The 24,748-nt window shown below is 39.3% G+C and overlaps 1 protein-coding gene across 7 annotated transcripts; it reads right to left on the bottom strand.

The window, feature by feature from the left end:
* Positions 1 to 5,962: 5,962 nt before the first annotated feature.
* On the bottom strand, positions 5,963 to 24,661 carry LOC131780274 (epithelial cell-transforming sequence 2 oncogene-like). Of its 7 annotated transcripts, XM_066172650.1 has the most exons (31): positions 24,344 to 24,419; positions 24,129 to 24,164; positions 22,950 to 23,056; positions 22,321 to 22,510; positions 22,084 to 22,195; positions 21,403 to 21,608; positions 20,787 to 20,892; positions 20,477 to 20,522; positions 19,742 to 19,808; positions 19,437 to 19,499; positions 18,870 to 18,985; positions 17,979 to 18,031; positions 17,595 to 17,723; positions 17,093 to 17,182; positions 16,293 to 16,396; positions 16,111 to 16,189; positions 15,641 to 15,756; positions 14,830 to 14,913; positions 12,614 to 12,691; positions 11,727 to 11,884; positions 10,956 to 11,024; positions 10,460 to 10,511; positions 9,816 to 9,911; positions 8,931 to 9,004; positions 8,712 to 8,753; positions 8,424 to 8,538; positions 8,065 to 8,130; positions 7,539 to 7,633; positions 7,050 to 7,163; positions 6,807 to 6,865; positions 5,963 to 6,500 (listed from the first exon to the last, which is right to left on the bottom strand). In XM_066172650.1, the coding sequence occupies exons 3-31, from the start codon at positions 23,006 to 23,008 to the stop codon at positions 6,370 to 6,372; spliced, it is 2,769 nt and encodes a 922-aa protein (XP_066028747.1). In that variant the 5' UTR covers positions 23,009 to 23,056; positions 24,129 to 24,164; positions 24,344 to 24,419; the 3' UTR covers positions 5,963 to 6,369. The 7 variants fall into 7 exon arrangements, with proteins under 7 accessions (XP_066028747.1, XP_058952880.2, XP_066028744.1 ...); XM_059096897.2 differs by lacking the exon at positions 22,950 to 23,056 and having other exon boundaries at positions 22,321 to 22,701; positions 24,344 to 24,661; XM_066172647.1 differs by lacking the exons at positions 12,614 to 12,691; positions 22,950 to 23,056 and having other exon boundaries at positions 22,321 to 22,701; positions 24,344 to 24,661.
* Positions 24,662 to 24,748: the final 87 nt, after the last annotated feature.

Here is a 24,748-nt window from a genome sequence, read left to right on the forward strand (position 1 = left end):
ATTACTTTCACGGTCGAGTGTCACCGTTCACAAAAAAAATTTCATACTCGTGTTATTTTGGAGGAAATCACCTCTAACATGGAATAACAAAAGAGCATAAGCTGCAGAGCCTGATAAAAATTGGTAGGATTGTGACTGTGCGTTTCATCAAAGAAGGAAGCTGAGGAACAGAAAACAACTAAGAAGCACTCTGAATAAAGAGGGTAAGTTTCTAAAGAAACTGCGTTGCTGCGTCGGTGGGAGAGTATAGGGTAATTTAGTATCATCAACTGACTCGATAGCGTAAATTGGCCACCGTAAAGAGATACAAAGCTGACGTTTCGAACGTTAGCCCTTCGTCAGAGCGATCGACGAAGGGCTAACGCTCGAAAAGTCGGCTTTGTATCTCTTTACGGTAGCCAATTTACGTTATCAACTCAGTTGATAACACTAAATTACCCTTAGAACTACTCTGTCTTGTATTAAAATCATCCATTGATGAAAACGTACTGTTCAGTGGAAAACAGCAAGAATCAGTGTCTGCGTTTTTCCGACTGCATTCTGATTGGTTATTGTTTTGATCAGATCAGTGGTTCCCGCCGAGTACAGACAACCACAACAATGTAATTGACTGGTATTAAGTCGTCTAATACTCCCTAGAGGAGAAAACAGGTAATTATATCGATTGGACGCTCTGGACAGCAACTAGTCCTGAGGAAGGACTCGGCATCGTCAGAAAAGGAATTATGGAAACAATTTCTGCTTGCTAACCCACACACCGATAGGGTTTAAGTTTTACGTAAACGTTGTTAAGCAGATTTGTTAATCTGCTGATTTTAATAAACAGGGCGGATTCAAACGGTATCACCTTGAACAACAGCAGATGTGCTGCCAGTCAAAACACAAAAAAATGTAAAGATTTTTCAGACTAAGGGAAAACAATCTTCTGAGAAAAAGAAGTGGGGAGTATATCAAAACATCATAAAATTCAAGAGTAATAATGATGTTGTACGTCAAGTGTGAGTCCTGCTTGGCCACCGTAAATGACACCTTGAAATTAGCAACAGACAAAAGATTACAAACAGTTTATAATCTCTTATCGACAGAAAGCGGAAAGTCCTTTATAGAGTATAGAGAAGACCATACTCCAAAACCCTTTGCAAGTGATGAGCTAAAGATGCTCCGCGAAGAATTTCAAAAAGTCTCAAATAAGCTGACAACTGAACAGCTCCTATAAAACTAAAAAGGAAGTTTCCATCTCGCATTGGAAAAGGTCGGCAATCGCGTAGAAAAAAAGGGAAAAAAGGAAATGTGAAAAGATTAAAGGAGAAGCGAATGCAATTAACAGAGGGTATACTTGCTTCTCACCTCAAGAGAGTTAACTGGAGAGGTGTTTGATGCAATCAAAGATATCAATAGTTTTATAAGCATCGCAATTATTAATGCTGAGTTAAACGGAGAATTGGGGGACGAAGCATTCACTCTGAACTAAACACCTGTCAAAATGTATGTACATTTATATATTTCTTAATTCTGTTGTTATTGTTTGTAAGGATAATGTACCGCCATGTTTATCGAACGCTCCCAATGCGGGGACTGATGTCACTCAATGACTCTAAAGAATTGGAAACATGGAACTTTATGGACATTTACACTATAGAACTTAAACCGCAACCACATTTTCAAGCTTCACGTTTAATACATACAAGCACAACAATTGTTTTTTTCATTACATTAGATCGTGTCTGAACAATAAACAAAGCGAAAAAAAAAATACAAGATCATTAAAAAGGTAATAAATTGATCCCACTGCTTCAAGCATTTTCTCCCTTTTTCATGCCCCCCCTCCTCCCCCCCATTCCCCCCCCCCCCCTTTGTGCCTGTAATAGAAGCCAGTTTAAACGGATAAAGAACTGAAGAGTCAAGCTCGGACGAGCACTCTGCTGAGGAATCGGACGAGGAGGCTATCCAAGAGTTAACAGAGGAGGAAATTCCAACATTATTGGAGGATATTGCTTAAGGGTCAGTGTCTGATCGTGTCTGAACAACAAACAAAGCTAAAAAAAATACAAGATCATTAAAAAGGTAATAAATTGATCCCACTGCTTCGAGTATTTTCCGCCTTTTTTCATGTCCCCCCTCCCTTAGTGCCTGTCAATTAGGACTGATTTCCCCCTCTGTTCTCTTGAAAATCATGCTATTCCCTCTTTCGTTAAAAAAGTTCATTTCTGCGTTCATATCAAAAATGCTCTCGGTTATGTCTGTCTTCAGTCAAAAAGTCTCCAGTATGCAGGAATAAAGAACGCCAACTACACCCACGTTTGACGTCATTGTGAACACAGTGCAAAAAGTAATCTATCTATCAAACAGGTGAAACTATTTCAGGTTTAAGGACGAGCTCTTTTTCATTCGACCACGTCTTTGTAAAAGCGAGAGAGTTTGTTCCGATTTTCGCGAGTTCAAACGATTGGGAAAAATCATGGCTTTTTCCCGAGGACACTCCGCATCGGTGGAAACGACGTACTTCTGTTTGTGACTCAGTCTCGCAGTCTCTCCTTTCATGATAGAGAACTCCATCTCTATGAACCTGGTGACTTTTTCTGGAAGATCTAAAGGGAGTTCTTGCACTTGACGGCTTTTTGACGAAAGACCAAATAAAGGCTGGTCGTTACTTTCAGATTCCTTTGGAGATAGCCTAGGAGAAATATCTTTTGGTGACGATGCCAAAAATCCCTTTTGTTCCAACTGTAAAGAATTTGCTGTCCCATTTAAATTAAGCTTGGGAGGTAATTTGTGGGAATTTGGAGGACCTTTTGAACCTTTCTTATCAACAACACATGATTCGGCGATGGAATCACTTTCGAACTTTCGGCCAAAATCTTGGCAATTTCGGGGTCTCGGGGATCGCAGATCAGATCGTTTAGTGCTTTCATCATAGTGGCTTTGGCCTTCCTCAGTGTTTGCTTTTAGGCCCATTATAGCAGGCTTTCCTAAATTTGTCATCGAAGTATTCGGCGTCTTTCTTGCATCAAGTGACTCGGCGTGAAATATTTCCGTTTCATGGGCTCGTGGAGATTCTAGCAAAGCACGGTGCTTACGTCTCCCTGCTAAATTTGTATTCTGGCCTTTGATTATCGAGAACTCCATTTCTTTAAATTCGGTGACTTTTCCCTCGAAATCAAGGTCCGGTTTTGGACTAGATGGTGGGTGAAATAATTTCAGCTTTCTGTTTTGCCTGTGTAATTCGGTGCAATGGTCGAGGGACTGGCGAAAGCGTGTATCGCCAAAACGCCCAAGGGAATTTTCTAAAGAGCCGATATCTTCCATATCATAATTTTTTGCCTTTTCCTCACAGTTACGTGGCCTTGGAGATCTAGATTTATTCCTTACGTTTGTGTTTCCTTCAAGTTTGACTTCTCTTCTTCTTGTATTTACCGTGGCTGGTCTACCCCAAGTCGATAAGTCTTCCATACCCGGGCTGCTAAAATCTCCTCTTTCAACCTCCTTTCGTGCTTGCTGCGAATTGCTTTTCTGCTTCCTGGATGCTGGGTTAATAATTGGTAGTCTACGCACATCTCCATCTTCTCTGTTTCCGTCCGTGAAGAAATAATCTCCCGAAAGTAAAGTGTCCCTTTTTCTTAGTTCTCTGTCGACTGCTAGACGGTTCATTTTCGCGTTGTCAACGCCATTATAGCTATCTTCCCCATCAACGTTTCGCTTTTGCACATTCGATCCTTGTCTGGGAAAGGAAACACGCAGTTCGTCCAACGAAAGCGATGATGAATTCATGCTTTTCTATCGCTTACAGCGCTTCATATGAACTTAAAAGGCTGAGTCTTGGTCAAGGATCAGAGACGAATCTGAGAAGATCGCGCACAACATCGTATGGTCGCCTGGATGACTGCTGTTTTCATCAAAAATAAATGCTGCGCCGATTATAAAGCTTGCTGTGGCGTACTGGATTACTCGGTGACAAGAGCTGGTAAATTTGCATATGGAAGTTGTTTAGCCAGTTTGAAACACCTGTCTGTATCGATGAGAGCCAACATTTCGGAGCCGTGTTTAAGAGCCTCTCAAGACTTTGTTACCAATTTGACTCGTTGTTCTGATGTTTCTTTTTATAAAATTCACGCGCGGATTTAAAAATTTGCTCAAAAAGAGCAATACTGTAAATGGAGAAGCTAGCAGAACGTATTCGTTGTGTTTGGTTGTTTGTTTACGCTAGGAAACGTTAGGCCTCGTTATAACTAATAAAAAGGAGCAAATATAGTACCGGCTTGACCACGCTTTATGCCTCAAGAAAACATTTGACCCCAGATGACTCATTTGATGCAGTTTTATCCAAAATTACCAATATTATTTTCTATTTCGACTGTATTAAAAAAAAAAAAAAAATGGAAAATGCTCGTGACGTATACATTAACCGTATCTTGGCACAGAGGTTAGGTTACTTCCACTAAACCTGCTCAAGTAAAATATTCTATAACTCAAATCACTTAAAATTTACGTGGTTAAAAACCGAGCTACAATATCAGGAGTAATGAATATTGAAAAACACGTTTCAGGACAAAAAACAGCTGATAATGGTTGCGCAACGTAAAATGATTAAGTCGTAAGGAATATTTCCCTAAAAATTATTTCATCCCCTAGGAAATAAGTCAACAATTTGTTCCATCTCGAGTTCGCTTTCAGTTTCATCGCCGCAAGGAAGAAAATGATATTCTTAGCGCCAGAAAGGTGATATTTAGGTCTCTAGGAAACTGAAGAGTGAACTTCAAAAGATAAATAATCAAAAGTTTAGCCTTTGAAAACACTAAGATCACGTAGTCTTGTTAATTACACACTGCCGCTAACATTTCGATTTGAATTGCACCGGCCGGGAGGAGGCGGGGGGAGAGGAATACTTTCTTAGAAAATTCACCGGTGAGCTACCAAATTTGCGACTGGTGGAGCACATTTTTGCTGAGAAATTTAGTAGTGACTTTTTCGTGGTTAAGTATTCTCGGTAGGGAATTTTCTGAATTTAACACAAAAAACGTAACGCAAAATGTACATTCACTAACACATTTTAAAATCGCCGTGTTATGGCGATTCCTATAAATTCATACACCTGTCCATTATCTTTAACTTTGAAAAGAGACTTCAGTCGCCCGGCTTCTTTCTTTGACGGTAAAAAGCGATGTATCAAACAAAGCAGGTATTTGTATATATTGGCCACCTGGAACTCTCTTGAGGTTATTTTACCTGAAATAATATATGCAGTCAAGAAGAATAAAACTTCTTTTGAGCATAGAACCTGCTAATTTGTGGATCACAATTTTGTATTTTTTAGTGATATTCTAACACCGTTCTCGTTTTTCCGGCGTCAGTACTCATTTTACCAGAGTACCCCCCCCTCCCTCTTTAACCCCCTATGATAGGCAGCTGCATAAGGTTATCGTCACTATGGTGATATGATCTTTGCTGCCGACGCAAGACTTAAACAGCGGTCTGTTCCTGGCTAGGCGTAGACTGTGTGTAAGTTGTGTTCTTACACTTCGCCGCATCCCACACGTGAAGAAATGAATCAATGAAAACTCGTGAGAAATTCTAAAAACCGAGCACATGATTCATATCTTACGGCTGCTATCTTCACTCTTCAGTCAGCTTTTTGGAAACGAAACGGAAGTAATCACAATGAGAAATCATACAAATGTAGGATACTTACGTAACAAATATGAAGTTTCGGTAGGCTTTGCTGGCGGAAAACCCTCGCCACAAAGTCGCGATTTGTTTTTCAGTGTTGCAAGTGGTCGATTGTTGCAAGTTTTAAAACCAATCATAGACCTTTCCAACGTCGGTTGGAGGCCGTATCACGGTGGTACTTAAAACGTTTGCGGTAGCGAACTTGGCTGTAAGGATTCAAATGGTGGTTTTGATGGTGGAGGTTTTCAAACTCGATCAAATTACAAGGATTCAAATGTTGTTACACTCTCCTTTTTTTATTGAAAAAATCCACGCAGGTCATGTATCTAAATTCCTCAAAATAGCTCTGGTTATTCATATAACAATTTTGCTCTCTTTTACAAAGGTGAAATACAAATTGACTTATTTACAAGAGTATTTGCTTAATTTGCATTCAGAACAAAATTAAAATAAAACAAAACAAATTCGTGTCAAGAGGCGAACGAACATCACACAAGAATTTCCTTACCTAGTGGAATAATCCGTGAAACTCTCACCAAAAGGTAATGGCAAGAATACGGTATTTGGTATAATGGGGTAACTGTCTTCTTAGCAGCCCTTGTTTAGTTCTGTAACGCGACGTGCTCTTCGACGGAGAAACTGAATTTTACATCGTGACAATACCAAACAACGGCTGGAAAGGATATTTTTTCGGCGCTGGATGCGTTAGCATTTCTCTAATGCTGAGGTAATGGCACTCTCTAGAACGGAAATCCACTGAAATTTCTGATCCCATGAGTGTGACTGGCAGAACCATAATCTCTTTGGTGACACAATGGTAAATGCATTTTTTATATCTAAAATGAAAATGAAAACGTTGTTATGGGAGGATTTTACAGTAAAGAGGAAGTGGAAGGGAGTTCGCATTAGCACCTTCCGAGGATTTGGAGACATTCAAAGCTGTTTTTTATTCACTGAGGTCATACTCCATTTCCTACTCCACAGACACTTATTTTTTACATACCCTTCACTTTCGTTGCCCTCAATACGACTGGTAGTGGCTGATTAATGATCAGGTGGCTCGACATAAATTTGAATTTAAATTTTTATCAGATTTATAATTTTTTGCGGGATATATATTGACTAACAATTAACAAACTTACATTTTGAATCAGCTAGATTTTCCACTTTCAGTTTCTTCAAGGTGAGGCATGCTTGGAACCTTGAGAAGCAAGAAGTGATTGAAATACACTTACAAATACACTTAAGGGACAGTTCTATTCAACTGGAAACGCAAAAACTGGAGCAAGAATGGCGTGACATAGCTTAAAATAGCAAAATTAGATACGAAAACGACCTCTAATCACTTAAGAATAGAAATTTGTAATTATATTGCTTTTACTTACTTATAGTTTCGTTGAACTAGTCTTTGGAAAGGTACAAACTTGTAGGTTAGGGTCGTGATCACCAGAGCATCATTAAACAAGAAGAAACCAAGGTCTCCAACTTGTTGGTAAATCCTGGCATAAATTAAGGCAACGAAAAAATTAACAGAATGATTTATCGGATACAATCATATTCTGAAGTGACCGTATTGGTCTAAGGTGTAGAAAATCTCTTTCGTTTTCAAATTTCAAGAAACAATTTTTCTCTTCTTCTCCCCCCTTTGTATTCTTTTTGTATTCCCACATTTTGATTCTGTATTCGAGGTCCAGTCTCTTCTCATTTATCTCTTAACTGATTGATTTATTTTTCCAATTGTGTTCTTAGGTATTCGCCAGCTATTAAAGATGGAAGAAATGGAATAAAGGAGGTGTTTCCATAATTTGATATAAGCACGCATGACTACGGACTATTTACTAATCTCTAATCACATCTGGTTTAATTCTGTTTACCTAAATTCTGGTTTTACTTCTTTTCCAGTGCTTGGAGTGGAGAGCAGAATAACATTCTCTTCACGAATGAAATGGCGACCCTTCTCAGCGAGCACCTGTATAAGAAAGTCAGTTATTAGATATATGGAGGAAAGTTAAGTCTGTACTCGAGCCCAGTGGCCCTCCAAGCCAGACCTTATCCCGGTTACCTTGGCATGAAGCGACTAGGAGTATTATAAGTCCTTCCTGGAAGGGATGTTAGTCGATCGTAAGATTACGCCCCAGCATTTCATCAGGCTTCCTGATAATTCGCCGGTACCCATTTAGTGGGAGAGCAACGCACTGTGAGAATAAATTATTTCGCCCAAGAACACAACACATTGACTCAGTCAGTTTCGAACCCAGACCTCTAGACCCGGAGCCCAGCGCAATTACCATGGGCCTCTATGTCCCCCATATTACCTGCACGAACCCTTCTAGAATTTTCTAAGGTGTACGCTTTTAAGGTTTTAGAATCCAAATGTTTAGACGAAAACAAACGACTCACCGGACAGTTAACTATTCTCTTCTGCAATTCTTGGAGAAATTTCTCTCTTTCTAACCGGTTCTTGTACTGTTAAGAAGAGCATTTCATTAAGTATACGCCAACTGGACAAAAAGACTGAAACTTAACATTCCACTTTGGTCTTGTTTTACGAACCTCTTCCTAAATGCGCTCTATCTATAACCCACGATCGTGTTCAATGTTTACTACATCAATTAGTTACATTTTCATCGCTTCGAGATTTCAGTATACGCTTTGGTCATTTCATACACCAAATGACGGTCGCGATAGGGTTCGTTTTGACGAGAGACTAAAGTAACAGTTTGCCTAAACTAAACAAAGCTCTCCTCTGCTGCATTCACCTCTCTGAATAAACAGTCGAGATCTTTGAACTTCTCGATGGCCTGAGGGAGGGTTTTCCTATCCACGTGATCTGGGGGCGTGTACTTCAAGAAAGCCTCCAACAGTTCTACGTAACTAAAGACAAAGAAAAAGAAATAAGCTCTGTTCACGTTTCGAAATCGATGACAATTTTAAAAATTTGGTAATGTTGGGCCTTAAAAGCATGTTTCAATTTTTTTTCCTATTTCTGGGCTAGAAGGTTACTTTTCAAAAGGAAAAAAAGTTTGGTAACTCTTCATTTTACCAACCTTTTCACTCTTCTTCCCGGAAGAAAAAGGAATTCTGGTAAACTGAAAATGAAATGTGACAATAAGAGTTAGTTCATTCTTCAATAAATGCGAACTATGATGGAACTGGGGGTGAAAGATTTAACGTGTGGACCTTTCAGCAAACATGAGCAATCTATCAAAGTCTCAAAGGTTCACTCTGTTCGTCTGTCCGTTGATCAGTTTGTTTCTACAACCTACCTCATCATTTTTGTGCTTGGCTGCTTTTCATGACGGCCGAGAAATGAACGAAACTGAGGATTCTGTTCTCTACACTGTTACAAATAAACGAAACAGACGATGCAGTCATAACTCAATCAGGGAACCTTTCGCTTTTCCACCTTCAACACCGAAAGAAAATATGAGATTTTGTGCGAACCAACGATCCCTTGCGTACTAATGGATGGATGTAATCGGACGGTTTAAAATGCAATATTATAGCACTTGTCGATTGAGTATCGTATTTTCAAAACCAGAGTAATCACAAGAGCCAATCAGAAGAATGAAGGTACTTTTAAGAGCCAATGGGAACTCAAAGAAAAACCAGCCATACTGCCTAAAGCGCGGGAAAACGTGGGTGTCCAAGTCGTGATTAGTTTAGCACGGTAATTTAGTATTGTCAACTCGCGATCGCTCTGACGAGGTGCTAACGCTCGAAACTTCAGCTTTTAAATTATTTACGGTGGCCAATTTACGTTATCAACTTAGTTGATAATACTAGATTATCTTGGTGTACTCTCCCATCGACACAACACCACCACAGTTTCTTTAGAAACTTACCCCCTTTATTATGTGAGTTTTGAATCTGATTGCATGGTTGAGAGAGTGGAACGAGTTTTATAGACTTATCACAGAGCAAAATAAAGCACGACCAAAGCGATCTTGAGGTACTTTCGGCACTGATTTGAAAACTGCTCTATGAAATTAAGCTTTCACCGCTAACCTTAATTAATCCAATATAACTGAAAACTTATCCTGAACTAGTTCCATTTCTTGAGATAAGTTTTGTGCGAGAAATAGGTTAATATATTTTCCTCTAGGAGGACAAAGACCGCAAAAAGTTTAAGGTCACTTGCGGTTTCTTACCCTCTCAAGTGTTTGTAGAGTGACAGGATAATTGTTCAGGAAGTTCGTGTAGGCCCGCAGCTGATTTGTGAACTTGAGGAAAATGTCTCCCAGAATCTGAAAAATATTAAGCATAGTAACATTTCAGTAGTAATAAATGGCAGCTTACTCAATACTTTTATGTTATATTAGCTTATGCTGACTTCTTTGACCCCTTAACTCCAAAAATCCGATCTGTAATTCTCCTTTTTAGCAGCTACACTTTTGCTTGTTGAGCAGTTGAGAGAATCTCATGTTATATTACAATGAAACCTTTGGCTGACAAGTTTTGTTACTCTCATGTTACCCTTCATTGGGGATGAGATGGCTGCAATGTAACCGTCGTTGATCGAAAATAGCTCTTTTTAATATCAACAAGGAACTGGTCCTAAGATTCTTATCTGCGAAGAGAAGTTGAAGGGAAATCCCTCTTGTTTCTAACAAAATCAATTCAAGAATCTATTATCTGAGCAAAGCGTAACTGAAGTTGAAAGCTGTAGCTCTTGAGTGCAAATACATTATTTGATTACTTTGTTTGAACCAGATTCAGTTACTTTTGAGCGAGAAATGTCGCAAGTGTAATTTGTTTCAGAGACGGGAGACATGCTTGGTCCCCGTGAACTTACTTGATGCGAATTCCATTCGTCTAACCGGCTTGACAAGTCATTTACCAGAAGACTGAAACAGATTCAAACGAAAAACTGTTATTATCTGGGATCAATTGTTTGCACGCAAAATACCAGATGTCTAAGATCTGGGTACGAGCTCTGATTGAGACATTGTATTGTTTCCCTGGGAAAGACACTTAACTCTTACAGAGCTTCTCCTCGCGCGGCTAAATGTAAGGAGGGGCGCCCGCGAACTGTCAGGAATATCTAGTAAAATGCCAGGGTAGCTAATTCTTCTTGTCGATTTAGGTTGTTAAACAAGGGATAAGGTCCAACAGTGTGTTTTTTTTTTAGATAGCTAATATAAGAAAAATCCACAGTGTTGTGTTACTCCTGGAAATTAGTATGCAGACTATCAATCAAGCAAGTCAAAGTGGGCTTCTCGCATTCGTTATTTGCAATTCGTCGATCTCCTCGATCTTTATCCATCTGTATCCCTTCTTATCTTTTATACCTGCTAAGGGTCAGTAGCGTCTCACTGTCAGCAAACAAACTCTGAATATTCGCGGAGCTGATTATGGCCCTAAAAATTAAAAAACTTGTTACGTGGAAAAAGACAACAACTATACAACACGGAGATAATTTTTCAAAACCTATACAACTGACACAGTAGGTTGAAGTTTTTGTTCTTGCCCCGATAGCTCTTACTTTTTCTGTTTTGTTTTCCCTTTCTCGTTCCAAACCAATAAATTCTCAATTTGGATGCGCCGCGAAAAAAGCAAGAACAGTTTAATTCACTCCAGCTGTTGTGAATTTCTACGTTAAAATACGGTGAGCCTCTCTTATCAGAACTTCGTTCCACGGAATTGGAGCCTGCTATTAATGCAGAAAGCGAAACAAAAACACAAAGGAAAGCTAAACAAAACAGAAAGAGAAAGAGAGCGATGCAGAGAGGCGGAAAGTTTCCTTCCTTTCATACATCAGTTTCGCGTTAGGTAACAAATTACCATGCATAACCCGAAAGAGACATTATTTATGATAAAAATGCCCCTTTTAACTGTTTTATTTTTGCAATTAATGCTTTATCTTTCTTTTTTCTTTAGTTAAATCGGCTAAAGTGCAGTCAAACTGAAATTTCTGTTGTCTCTTCAACACTTTACTCGTCCAAATTCTAATCACAACTAACATCTTAAACGTTAGCTCCACGAGAAAAAAGGGTTCACTTTATAAAGCTTCGTTATCGCTAGAGTGAGTCAGTCAATATGATATCTTCCATAATACAAACCTGTTTGAGGCAAGGGATGCTTGCAAAGGCTTCTTAAAAACATCTTGAATAATAGACAGACATCTCATGTATTCCACCTCTGTTGAGAGTATTTCATGAGCTACTTGTGCCCTCTTTTCACCAACCGACGTGCCGGTCCTGGCCTCAGATTGGAGTGCCTTCGGAAAGGGAACTTTAAATTAGATTTTTTTTGAATTGAGAAAAAGTGGAGTCTAATATTAGGGCGCTTAAATCGTTAGTGAAAATGATTCTTTCAGCCAGCAGTAAAATCCGTGAAGGAAGTCGAATTTAATAGGATTATGACAGAAGTTTGAGCTTCTATCACAAGCGCCATTTTATAGGGGATTTAAATCCCAATGACTAGTCATTCCCCGATATGAGCACCGATTAGAGTTGTTGCCAGTTGAGACATTCAGAACTGAATAAACTAACACAAGAGATTCTCGAAAATATGAGATGAACTTGAAGGCGTTATGCACTTTGAAAGCAAGGGGAAATAAAACACTGCGTGTAATCGGAAGAATATATTTTGACGGACCCAAATTGAGTGCAGCTCAATGATGAGAAGAAAATGTTTATCACACATCACATGGAAATCTGGATGGGATTAATTTTTCTTTTGTTAAAATTCCGCACAGCATATTCTGTAGATTAATTTCCTCCTCAACGGAAGCCCTTCCACGCTTCAGGCAAGCTGTAAAAGTGACACTCACTAAAACCGAACGTGAAGTTTCTAAAAACGAATCACAGCCAGAAGACGAAGCTATGGAATTTTTGATGGCAGATTTTAGTGAGGTGAAACTCCAGTGAGTTTCTCCGCCATCACTTTCAAACACCCGTCTACGATTATACATGATCATAATCATGTTACTGCTTTCATAACCTACCAAATGGCTTGTATTTAATTCGTCCTCGGAATCAGCATCAACAGTTTCCACTACTGAAGCAAAATCATCTTGTTGCGCCTAAACAAACAAAAGTAAGTTTCTAGCAGGTGAAACCTCATCACAGACCTGTCATTAAGTTCAAACTTAATAATCCTCACCAATTCGACTTCCTTTTATTGCTGGAGGGAAATATCATTTTCATTAACAATTTAAGCGCCTTAATATTGGACTCCACTTTTTATTACTCAATTCAGTTAAAAAATATCAGCTTAGCTTTCACAATATTGTGAAGGGACCGAGGAACTGCAAATTGCATGCGTACTATAGAGTGGTTCGTTGCGATTCACTTCTTTAGGAACACCCCCGAACGTTTTTACATAACAAATAGAGAAACATTAAGTGTCCATTTACCACAATTAACGTCTGATCTTCACCGAAAATAGGTTCCCGCAAAACTATTTATCGAAAATGTTTTTAAACGCTTCCATGACCAAACAACAAGCGAATTAGTTATGTAATATTTTTTTATCAAAAGGTTCCATTCTATTTTAATTACAAATGGTTTTGCATCACAAATTACCATAAACCAAAACTGTAATAAGTCTACAAAAATAACACCTTTTGTGTCCTCTATATTGAAACAGCTTTAAACAAGTTATTCTGCGGCACAAATTTGTTTCTTCTTTCCCTAAAACAGATGAACTGGAGATTCATTTACGCTGATAATTCTGCGTTTCAAACTCGCTAATATCGCTTCTTTTAGTGCTCAGGAAAGACCCTGACATTGCCTTCAAGTGGAATTATTTTCCGGTTGCCCTTTTTTCACCGGAGATGTGTGAGACGAAGTCATGAAACCGACCGATTTCGCAAAAAACGCCGCGAGAAAAAAAACCATTAAGAAATCGAGAGTCATAAATCAAGGCTAAAAATCTATAGAAAATTGACAAGGTAATTTTGTTTTCAGTTGACAAAACTGCTCAAATCAGCAACTAACTAATACATTACAATTTCATTTGCAGATTCAGGAATAAAGAAGAGAACAGAAAAGTAAACAATGTCATCAATTGAGCTTTCTGCGCGCAGCTTCCTTAGAGTTTATCTGGAGTCTGTTTCTTGGACAATTTTGGCTCTGACTGGTTTCTTGGGAAACATTCTGGTGTTCGCTGCCTTGGCACGAAATCCGATCTTACGGAGGTATACGCCCATATATGTCAACGCCTTAGCGATCAGCGACATTCTCAACTTCCTTACCAACGGTGTGTTTGTGGGAGTGACTCTGGTCAGTGGTCAGTGGCAGTTTGGGCGGGTGGGCTGCTCCGTTTGCGGCTTTTCTGTTCTTTTCATGACACACGTCACTGTCGGCACCATGTCTTTCACGGCCATCAACAGATATGTTCGGGTCACAAGGCCCGAGCTGTTCAAAAAAATCTTCACCCCAAGAAAGTCCCTTACGGCAATGATCATCGTCTGGTTCTTCTTTGCATTGACGCCGCTACCAATTGCATTCGAGGATGGGTTCGCCTTTAATGCTAATTACGCTGTGTGTGTTCCTTCGTCCAAACACAAGGTCTACACTATGGCATCCTTTGGCGTCTTCATCACACTCTCCCTCCTAACAGTTTTTTTCAGCTACTGCAGAGTTTCTCGAACGATAAAACGCATTCAACCACGGCAGGCGCCGAAAAATGAAGATGGTGATGGCACACAGGTCGGACAAGGTTTACAAAAGGGAGAGACAATAATGGTGATGCGAATGAGAGAAGTGAACATCACGAAAATTATGTACGCCATAGTGCTGGCCTTCGTAATGCTATGGATTCCAGTACTTGTACTAATCATTACGACCCGCGCCAGTCTGGGAAGAATACCGCGGGATATCTCATTGCTAGTACCATACGCCTGCAACATTAGTAGTTTAATCAACCCTGTGTTGTACACGATCATGAACAGATCTTTTAGGAAGGAGTTCAAGACAATTATGCTGAGTTTGGTATATTGTAAATATTGCAGATGTGAATAATCGTGATATTCTATATCCTCAAATGCGCGCTGCTTTCTCCTGATTAAGTTTCCTTCCTTTATTAGAGGGTGGTGTTAAATGGCAATCTTACTTCCATCTTCAGCGTTTAATCGAGGGCGGTATTCAATCGAGTAATTACGGTGAGCAAAATCCACACCCTTCCCAAAGTAATGCGGGGGATAAATAGTTGACTTACCGTTGTTTTACGAACTTTTTTGAATTTCTTATCTTTATGTCCGTGCTTCTGAAGATAATCGATAAGGCCCTGCACTGGGTCACTCTAATGAAACACAAGTAAAAAGAAACGAAAAACGTTGCAAAAACAAAAAAATGACTTTAGATGTAATATTTAACAAGAGCGCGTTATAGATAGGTTTAACCATTCGGTATCACGCAATTAAGAGTCGAAAAATAAGTTATTTGCGCATCTATAGGTAGTCGAAACGTTTGCAAACACTTTACAACCTTACAATAAGTATGCATCTTCTCCATACTGTTCTCTGTACATTTCCTAAGGAATTACGGTTAGATCGCACCATGGTTAGATCGCTCCCAGTTAGATCGCTCCAATCAAAGGTTAGATCGCTCCACTCGAAAGTTAGAACAACATGAAACGAAGTACCTTACGTTGGTAGCGAAGTAACTTATTTGATGGAGCGATCTAACTTTCGAGTGGAGCGATCTAACTTTTGGTTGGAGCGATCTAACTGGGAGCGATCTAACCATGGTGCGATCTAACCGGATACCTTCCTAAGGTGCTGAAAAGGAGAATTTGTTTAATAATCAAGAGCTTTCTTCAGTTCAATGTTGATCATTTCCTTTATTCTCATTACCTTAATGTATGATTTGGGGGTGATGTTGTAAGGAGAAATTAGATGCTAGTCACTCTCAGGGGTCAAGGAGTTATGAGATAACTTATGTGTTATGCACGGACGTAAGTAACTATTTTCAGGGGAGTTTTTTAAATCATCGCAACTAGCAGTAACTACACAATCTTCTACGCATACCCAATTCTTGGATGCGTTGTTCCTTCCAAGAGAGGCGACTGCATCAACAAGAACAGTCGCAATCTCAGAAACGTTGTGCAACTCGTACATCCCTAGGGCTTCGAAAGTGACTTGTCCTGAAACAAAAACGTCACACAACTCAGCTTCTAGAAAAGACATATTAACAACACCAAGTTTTTCCTCGAGCAGTTGTTTTGTCCGCTAACTTAAATTTTAGCTCTAAAATAAGGGCAAATCAGTGACCAGGAAATGGCAAAGCATTTGCAAATACAACTTTAATTTTGAAGTTAAACTTTTTAAAATCTTACGACTGCACATCCATCAGTGTACGTTATCCTTCCATGTCATTTTCCTCTTCTTTATTATTCTATATTTTCATCAAACGTTTTTGGGAAGTACAGCTGATTCCCAATCGTTGCCGGTTGTCACGTTAAATCAGTTCCTCAAGGCATTCTTTGGCGTTAACTTACCAACAAGACGCTTAGCCAGATCTCTCTGTTCTTCAGTAAAGAAACAGTCGAGATTTTTCTTTACAACATCAACGCATTCCTACAGATGAGACAAAAAAAGACGCTTATATCGTAACTTGATAAAAATTCCCTCTCTTTCAACTGAAACATGAAATAAATTGTTGAGTGTCAAAATAACAAACCTCGATATAATCCACAGTGTTTGACCAAGAACCAAATTTTGTCGCATTAAAATACAAAGATGGCGGAGAACTAGAGTTGGGGACAAACAGCCATTCGCTTTCCACTGTGGAATCGGTTAAGACAAGATTTTATACCATAGAAAATATATAGAAAATATACCACGAGTTAAAGATAAAGACTCGAGAAGAGATCAATAAGAATGACAGCTCACGTGATTATTGTGGCCCTAGTATTGCTTCCTACCTCCTCCTCCCCCTCTCCCTCCCCCTTCTCTTACAGCGTTGGAGAAATGGCGGCCTAATGGTTAAAGCTACGCTGGAGTCTGGGCCTGACCAGGTTATTGTGTTGTTTTCTTGGGGCAATACGTTTTACTCTCACAGCGCTTCTCTCCAACAAGGAGTATAAATAGGTACCGGTAAATTGTCCGGGGAGCCTGATGAAACGTGGCGATGGACTAGCATCCCATTCAACGGGGAGAAGGGGGATGGATTCGCCAAGTGGCTCAAGTAAAGACTTTTCTAACTTCTCTCTCAATCCTTGGGTGGGATACTCGTCCCTCCCAGGTCTTCTTTTGAAAATTTCGTTACGTTTCCCAGACAAGTTCCCGTTTAAACCTTGAACCGAGAGAGGCATTTTGCAGGAACACCACATCCTTGACCCTTACTGAAGCTCAGGACCATTCAATCAGAACTTCAACACAATTACAACTAAGCCTAAGTATCTCCCTCGAAACAGGCGCTCATACTCGAAAGATATTGAATGAAAATAAACATGTAAAGTTTTTAGTTACCAACCACACCTCTTGCAAAGGATCCTGTCATTCTAGTAGGACAAGAAAACTGCATGTCGGTTAAGAGACCCAACTGCACCAACAGTTCCATTCCTTTCTCTGAACGGAGATGAAAAACATTTTTGTCAAAAAACTAGTACATGGTACTTAGTCTGGAAAGGGCAGGGGTTTCAAATGCTGATGGAGTAACGGGCAGTTGTACCCAAAAAAGGGGCTGTAAGGTGAAACTCAAACGTGAAAGAGAGCTTGCTGACAGGATCGACGGACGACAGTAATAGCTGAGGTCTTATGGGTGGCGGTAGACTGGACACCAGCTTCTATTGAACTCCTGAAAGTGCAGTGTGCGAGGTAAATTATTTGCGTGCTCCCTAGCGACGTTTCAAACGCCTAACTTAGCCAGCGTGTAAAGGATTCTATGATTTCTGCAGCCTCAGTAAAGCACGATGGTAAACCAATTAACGAATTAACCCATAGCTTTTTTTTCTTTGTGAACAAATAAGAGACTCCTCACCTGTTTCAACCAGCGGTATAAATATGTCCATGTGACCTCCAGATTCTCGCACCATAACACTTGTCGTTACTGTTTCCCAGAAGTGTCGCATGTTTGGTTCATTTACAGTCTCTTCTGATAATATCTTACCTGTGCACATAACACTGTTTTAGTTTCAACAGCACACGACGCCCAATATCAGCACAAAAGCCGCTTTTAATGTGAATTCGCAACGAGTTACAGAAAGATTTCTCTGATTAATCACATATATTGCAAAAATGCCATCATAAAGATATTAAAGCAGAAGTTAAAATTGAAAATTCCTTGACTTGGAAAGTTAGATTCAGATCCTTAAAAAAAGGAACGAAAAAGAAAACTCTAAGTTAGCTTCACATGGTCACTGACCTTTCACAAGACGTATAGTGCCACAGTCACCCCAAGCAAACAAACCAATGCAGCTGTGAAAGACGATACAAAGAGAACAAAACTTCAGAAACACCAGACCGTTGAGTTAAATTAAGCTAGAAGTCAAGAACACTGGATATCGACTAAGTTCTTGCTTCGTAACGAAGTCAAGAACATAAAACAAGTTTTCAAGCAAGTTCCGGCCTCATGTAACCGACTCTGTTTCCCTGGTTGACGTTCAAACATACCAATCTCAGGCACGATGTCTTACTTCGAGAACTTCACAAGTAGCTTCCGAGAAGAGGACGGCTTTCCTCGAGCTTCGAGGAAAACTAAAACCATAAACTTAGACGTCTGACGAAAAACACACACAAATACCACGCCAAATAAAGGCGACTGTTCTTTTTTTATTCTTTGAAAACGTTTTGTAGTACGCAGCACAAAATTCTCTCGAACAGCTTCGCGTCATAAACATCTCTTCTTGTGTAACAACAGTAGAGAACCTTCCCATCATAAATTAAGTTTGAAGCGGAGGCTTTCAAGGTAACTGAGGTAGATTTGAAAATAAGGGAATGTTAAACAATCATTTTAACGAGCGAAAGCTGGACACGAGATGATAAATAGTCCACAAGTCACGTAGCGCCGCGTTAACCATAACAAATCTCGCATCCAACAAAACTCGGAATATGTGCTAATAACCGAAGTTGAGTGAACCAATCGGAACAATAGATATGCAATATTCGAAGTTGAAAATTTAATAATACTGGGTATTCCCAAGTTTTAACTGGAGCATATTTAGTAACGTCACAAGATACGACCAATCACGCTCCAGCAAAAACATTTGATGGATTAACATGTGCTGATAGATAACAACCATCAGAAAATTCTCACTTGGCTTGTCTTCCCTGCAGAGCGAGCCTTAACTTTTCCATCAAGGCGTCTAAGGTTGTGCCTTCATACTCGTACGGGATTGCAATGACTCCAAACTTAACAGCTTCTAACAATAACTAACCAGAAGAGAGAAAAGCCAAAGCCCAATGAGGTATTACACGAAAAAATGCAATATCGAGGCTAAACGCAAGTAAGAAAGTATAAGAGAAAAGAAACAAGAGTTGCCTAAAGGGACCACATTGAAGTGAAAAGCGCTTTCCCGAACTCACAGTGTTGCACCCAGGATTGCATTACATTTCTTTTCTTCAGTGCACACAAGCACAGTGATTGGTCTTGAAGCCTCCCGACCAAACAGATGCAAACCTTAAAGCAATCAAAACCTCTCTAACGTACATACTACTACATTAATCAGTGACTCACTGAACTTTTCCCACCCTCCATATTCTTGTAAAAGAGTATCTAAACCTTAAAGACTTTCACCTCCATAAGTAACTGAAGGATTCTAACGATAAGCGGGAAGAGGGAAATGCAATCTTTTTTTGCGGCTTCACGAGAAGGTTAACCTACCTCAGATGCTGGGATTTCCGATGAAATAAATATAACGGCAGGATTAACGGAGCTTGAAAGGTCCTAGAATTGTAAATCATTTTTTAGATAAGGCTGTAAGCATTGTGGCATTTCTCATGGAAAAAAAGAAACATTACTAAGGAAGGACGAAAACGTGTGAGGACACCTTAAGTTATCATAGCTGTTTCATAGACTGAATATGTCCGTGCATTTTAAAAGGTTTCAAAGTAAATTGCAAAACTACGCGAGTTAGGTTCAGAAAAACATAGCGGATAAAACACACGGAACACAAAAATATCAGATACCTGAGAACTTCTTTTTATTAGCATGGAGTCATGCAAACTAGGATGAATTCCACACGTAAGATCTTGTCTGCGAAAATAAAGAAAATAAAAATTGTGTCCAAGTTTCTGTCGGATTTATGCACAAACTGCTTGTTCCAAAGAGAAGTAAAAACGTACGTTGACTTACATTAAAGTTCAAGGTTCTTGCTGAATACGAAATCTTCAAATGTCATAGGTTAAAGTCACAACGTCAACCCGTCAACGTCGAAAAACCAAAACCAAATTAATCCCAGCAACCAATCAGAACAAAGGTTAGCATTACATTAGCCAATGAGAACTCAAAGTGAAAACTTACTGCTGGAAGCGCGGGAAAAAACGAATTACCAAGTCGCGATTGTTTATAGTTTTGCATTTGATTGTTTAAGAGGATGGCACGAGTTTTTTGGACCAACCACAGAGCTAAGTATCCAATCACAGAGTTAAGTATAACCAAAGAAATCCCAGATAACTTTCCACACTCAATTCAAAATTGCTGTAAATTACAGTTGTCGTGCGTAATCAGCCTTTAAAAATGCGAGAAAAAGCAAGCGATCAGAGAGTGGGGGTGATTTTTCTAGGCCAACTACATTGCGTCGTAAGATAAACCAATTGGGATTTAGAAGCATGAGAGAGTTGGTAAGTGAGTGATGGGTTTGATCTATGAAAGACAGAGTGGCAGAAATAAGATGGACTTAATATTATGACATAACAACCTACCGTCGCACTGGTGAAGAAGGAACTGGTTGAGGCCACGTCTGATCCACTACAGATTCATTAAAAGCAAGAGTAGTTGACAAACACCACGAATAACGATTTTGTAGCTGGAATGCTGAGGTGCATTTCTGAGTTATTAATCTTGTCTAGAGTACTAATACCAATAAGCATTAATGCTTGAATCTAAAATCTAAAACAACGTACTCAACCAGTCACTCTCAGGTGTTCCATCCCTGAGAGATGATGTCGAGACAAAGATAATTAACATGTGTATAAACCGGCTCAGTGAAGTAATAGCACAAGTGAGGTGTACCTCCAGACTCGGCGGCAAGAGCTTCTGTGAGTGTCAACTTTGAAGAGGGTACTGGTTCTTTTCCTTCTTCAATAACATTGCCGTTGACGTCGACAGTTTCGCTGATCTAAGACAAAAATGAAATTGCAAAACTCCACTTAGTCCCAAATAAAAGAAAAGTGACACATTACTAATTAAGGGATGAAGTAACTCCTATTTCAGTAAGGTGGATAGTACGGACTGGATCGAGGTCTAACCCTTTACATTTTATTTCCACTACCCCCACCCCCCACCCCCCCTTCCCCTGTCTTCCTTCTATACAAGGAAACCTTTATTATAGATTCTGTCTGAATATTTTCCCAAACAAGCCAACAAAATTTTGCACTCTTCCATTCAATGCAAACTAAAGTGGACAAAAAGCAAACTTAGGGTGCTGGTTTCTGTTATCTTGGGTTGGGGTGGGGTAAAATGATAACATTTTGGCAAAATTGCATTCCATTGTCATTGAATGAATGAATGAATTATATCTATTTTATTTGATGCTTATTTTAAGATTGCATGAGGTTTAACTAATGTGCTGGCTCATAGTATATAGTATATAGTATATAGTATATAGTATTTAACACTAAGTAATTACCTTCATAACCTTCTCTATTGCCATGTGTGCTGGAGCAGTCGCTGACCTCCTGTGCAAAGGTCTGGTACTCAGTCCCAGTCTCTCAGTTCTCAGCTGGTTGGGAGAATATGGTTGATTTGGATTATGTTCATAAAGCATAGCCTTCCTTGAATTCTCCAAGTCCCTGGGTTGGGGATCAGTGTCCAACCAAGGTGGACGGCGAGTCTCTAATGAAAGAAAAGAGAGGACACAGAAAGATGTAGATTATCAGCAGTCTGGGGCAGAATTTTATTACAAAGCTTATTTTTCAGTTGGCTACATGGTTTCAATCAAGTCCATATAAGATAATGCACTGCTCTTACATAATATACTTTTCTGTAATTTAGGCGAAAACATAGTTAATTAACATTTCTGGCTCATTTAAAGGTAAATAACAGTAGTTGTACTACGATGAAGGAGGTTTTGTGTGATAAAAGTAAATTTAAGGATTAGGTAAAAATGGCTCATCAACTTCTATAAAATAGAGACAGCAATAATAAAAGGTGAAAAACAAGCTACTGTGGACAAAAAAAGTCTTCTTTGAAGCAAAGAAAGATACCTAATGTAGCCTTATAGAGAGAGAGAGAGAGAGTTCTTGTCTTATTTGTTAAAATTTGTTATTTTAGCTTACAAGGTCAGATTACAGTTTATGTCCCTGTATACCTTCTCTGTAATACTTTGCTTCTCTGATCTTCCTCTTTTCATTTGCTTTTTGTTTGATCTTTCCTTGAGTAACTCGAAGGCTGTTTTCAGCAAATTGACCATAATTCTCTGCCTACGAAAATGAAATGAACACACCTTCAGTGGCCTACAGTGTATATACAGGTGAGCATAAATGTGTCATGCACACTGCCTCACATATCAGTTATTTGTAACATATCAGATAAGAAAAAAACTTACCATCCTAGATGGAGCTTCCATATCAAGGGAGCTAGTGCACATGATGTAATGGTGTTTCCAGCATCCAAATTCTCTACTGCTTGGTGTGTAAGGCAAATACCAACCATACCGCAAACATTTTGGCATCCAGATGACATCTTGTTCACATACAAACTTCCAGTGCCATGACACTTGTGCAGCACGACAAAGACTTCTTGGGTCCAAAAATGAAAAAATATATGTGGATATGAACTGCGGCAAAACAGTTGTGAAGTCTAAATGGAGAATTGGAAGTTGTTTTTTGAACCATCCTTCATTCACAAATCTTAACTGTGACTTGGTGCATCTCTTTAGAATAAATGTAAGAAATTTCTTCCGTTGTGCATCTGTCCACATAGAAAACTGCCAAAAAAAAAAAAATTGGCAGAAGGTGAATTTCATCATGGATTGTTTTGAAATCAGACAGATACATCATAAAGAAAAACATGAGAATCTGTGGTAAAATCTCCGTGGCACTGAACTTTTCAACTCTCATGCATGGCAAATGGTATGAGGTGACTAAGCAATATTTTTTTCATGAAGAATCATAATACAAGTCCCAATCACATAGGTAATGAGAATTTAAGATAAAAATTAATTTAATAGAATACCATATTAAATTCTCATGATTATTCCCAGCCACACCCCTCTTGTACAACATAGCCAACATATAAGACAGAATCTAATTGGACATCTTTACTGATGGAACGAGGAGTCCCTGAGGAATCAAGAAAAGGTCTCCAGGGAGGGAGGTGAGAGGGTAAAGAAACAACTAGAACAATTTACCAAATGTCAGTCAACAGCTAGCCGGGCACAGAATGGAGGCCTGGGGCTAATAAAGTTATTCCCTAAGAATATAAACTACAATGGACTTGAGAAAAGAGAGATAAATGGTCATTGATTAGGACAACCCTAATGCTTGTAGGCCTATCCCAGCACATCCACCAACTCACTTAGCAGAAGGAAGTGGGAATGGAGGGGGGGGGGGGAAGGGGGGGAGCGCTCTCAGCCAAGAGGTGGGGGTCTTACAGCACCCTGCCCTTATTAATGCACCCTCTTTACATTAAGCCACCACCTAAGTGATAAGTCTCATTCCTCCCTTGATAAACATAACTCAGTGGAGTAAAATCACCAGTCTCCTATGCAGTAGTTGTTTAGGCTTCTTACACATCAAAGGTAGGGACTATGGCATGAATACCAAGAACGACAACCCTAAAGTTCAGGAAGATTTATCAAAACCATTGAGTACCAATCAGATAATTTTGTAACAGTTATTTCACAGAGTAAAAGGCATTTAAAAAACTCTTGATGTCTAACCAAAACACAAAATTTTCAGTTACTTCTTTTTCTGTAATCATGTATATATGTAAGTAGTCATCCCTTTGTGTCACATGACACAAAATAAGTTGAATCACATCATATTTGTTGAAAAGAAAGCCGCCATTCTATAAGTTTCCCAACGTAAACCTCATCCCTCATCCCCACCCCTCCCCCCCCCCCCCGACACCACCCTGGGCCAATGATGTAGCGAAAAGACTACAAATTTGAGTAAAATCTAAAACATTTTTAGCTTTGGGTTTAATTTTTCAGTAAACCCACATTACTCCTGAAAAACTGCTTCAAACTGAGACTCTTCAACCGCAAATAATTACAGACAGTAAGTTTCATAAATAAGACATTGGCTCGAAGTTCCAAGTGATTATTGAAATAAACGAAACACTTCAACAATGTAACGTTTTTGTTTCGTCTAAACATTTCGTCATAAAATTTTAATTCTATTCCTTCCTTACCCAGTGTCCGATCAAATCCAAGCGCTCTACGAAAATCTAAAACAAACCGAGTGAAGGAAACAATGTTAAACTTGTAATCATCACAAGTATGCTTTCAAACTCACACTGTGTAATTTCCATAACACTAGAACTCAAATTGGTTGTTTAAACACACCATTAACTAAACAACCGTAAAAATTTCAATTACTCTTTAACACTTGGCCAAGCTACTTTACCTTACTGTTTGATGCACTATTCAAAACCGGCGTCCAAGCACTATAGTAAGTTTTGTATTTATCTGTGTGAAATCCATGATCTATCACGGAGGGTGCAATTCGCGGTTTAGTGCCTCCTCGGGCGCCTACAAGTTCGTTCTCCGTTGAGAAAGCCTGCGTTTTACGTGATTTCTTTAAATTTTCTGAAGATGGTCGTGTAGTTCTCGGAGTTGCTCCTGACATCGCTGACTAATGATACGGTGTTGTTGAGCCTTAAAGGACAAAATTCTAACGGCTTTCAAGATTGTTTATGAAAAGCGCGCACATTTTCAGTCGGCGTCCTGGAGTTGTCAAGGTAAATGCTAGTTCCTAAACCTACCCTAGACGGGAAGTATTTGTAATAACGGAGACCATCTGGCTGGCTGG

This window comes from Pocillopora verrucosa, chromosome 9 (genome assembly GCF_036669915.1).
Source record: "Pocillopora verrucosa isolate sample1 chromosome 9, ASM3666991v2, whole genome shotgun sequence".
NCBI classification, from domain to species: domain Eukaryota; kingdom Metazoa; phylum Cnidaria; class Anthozoa; order Scleractinia; family Pocilloporidae; genus Pocillopora; species Pocillopora verrucosa.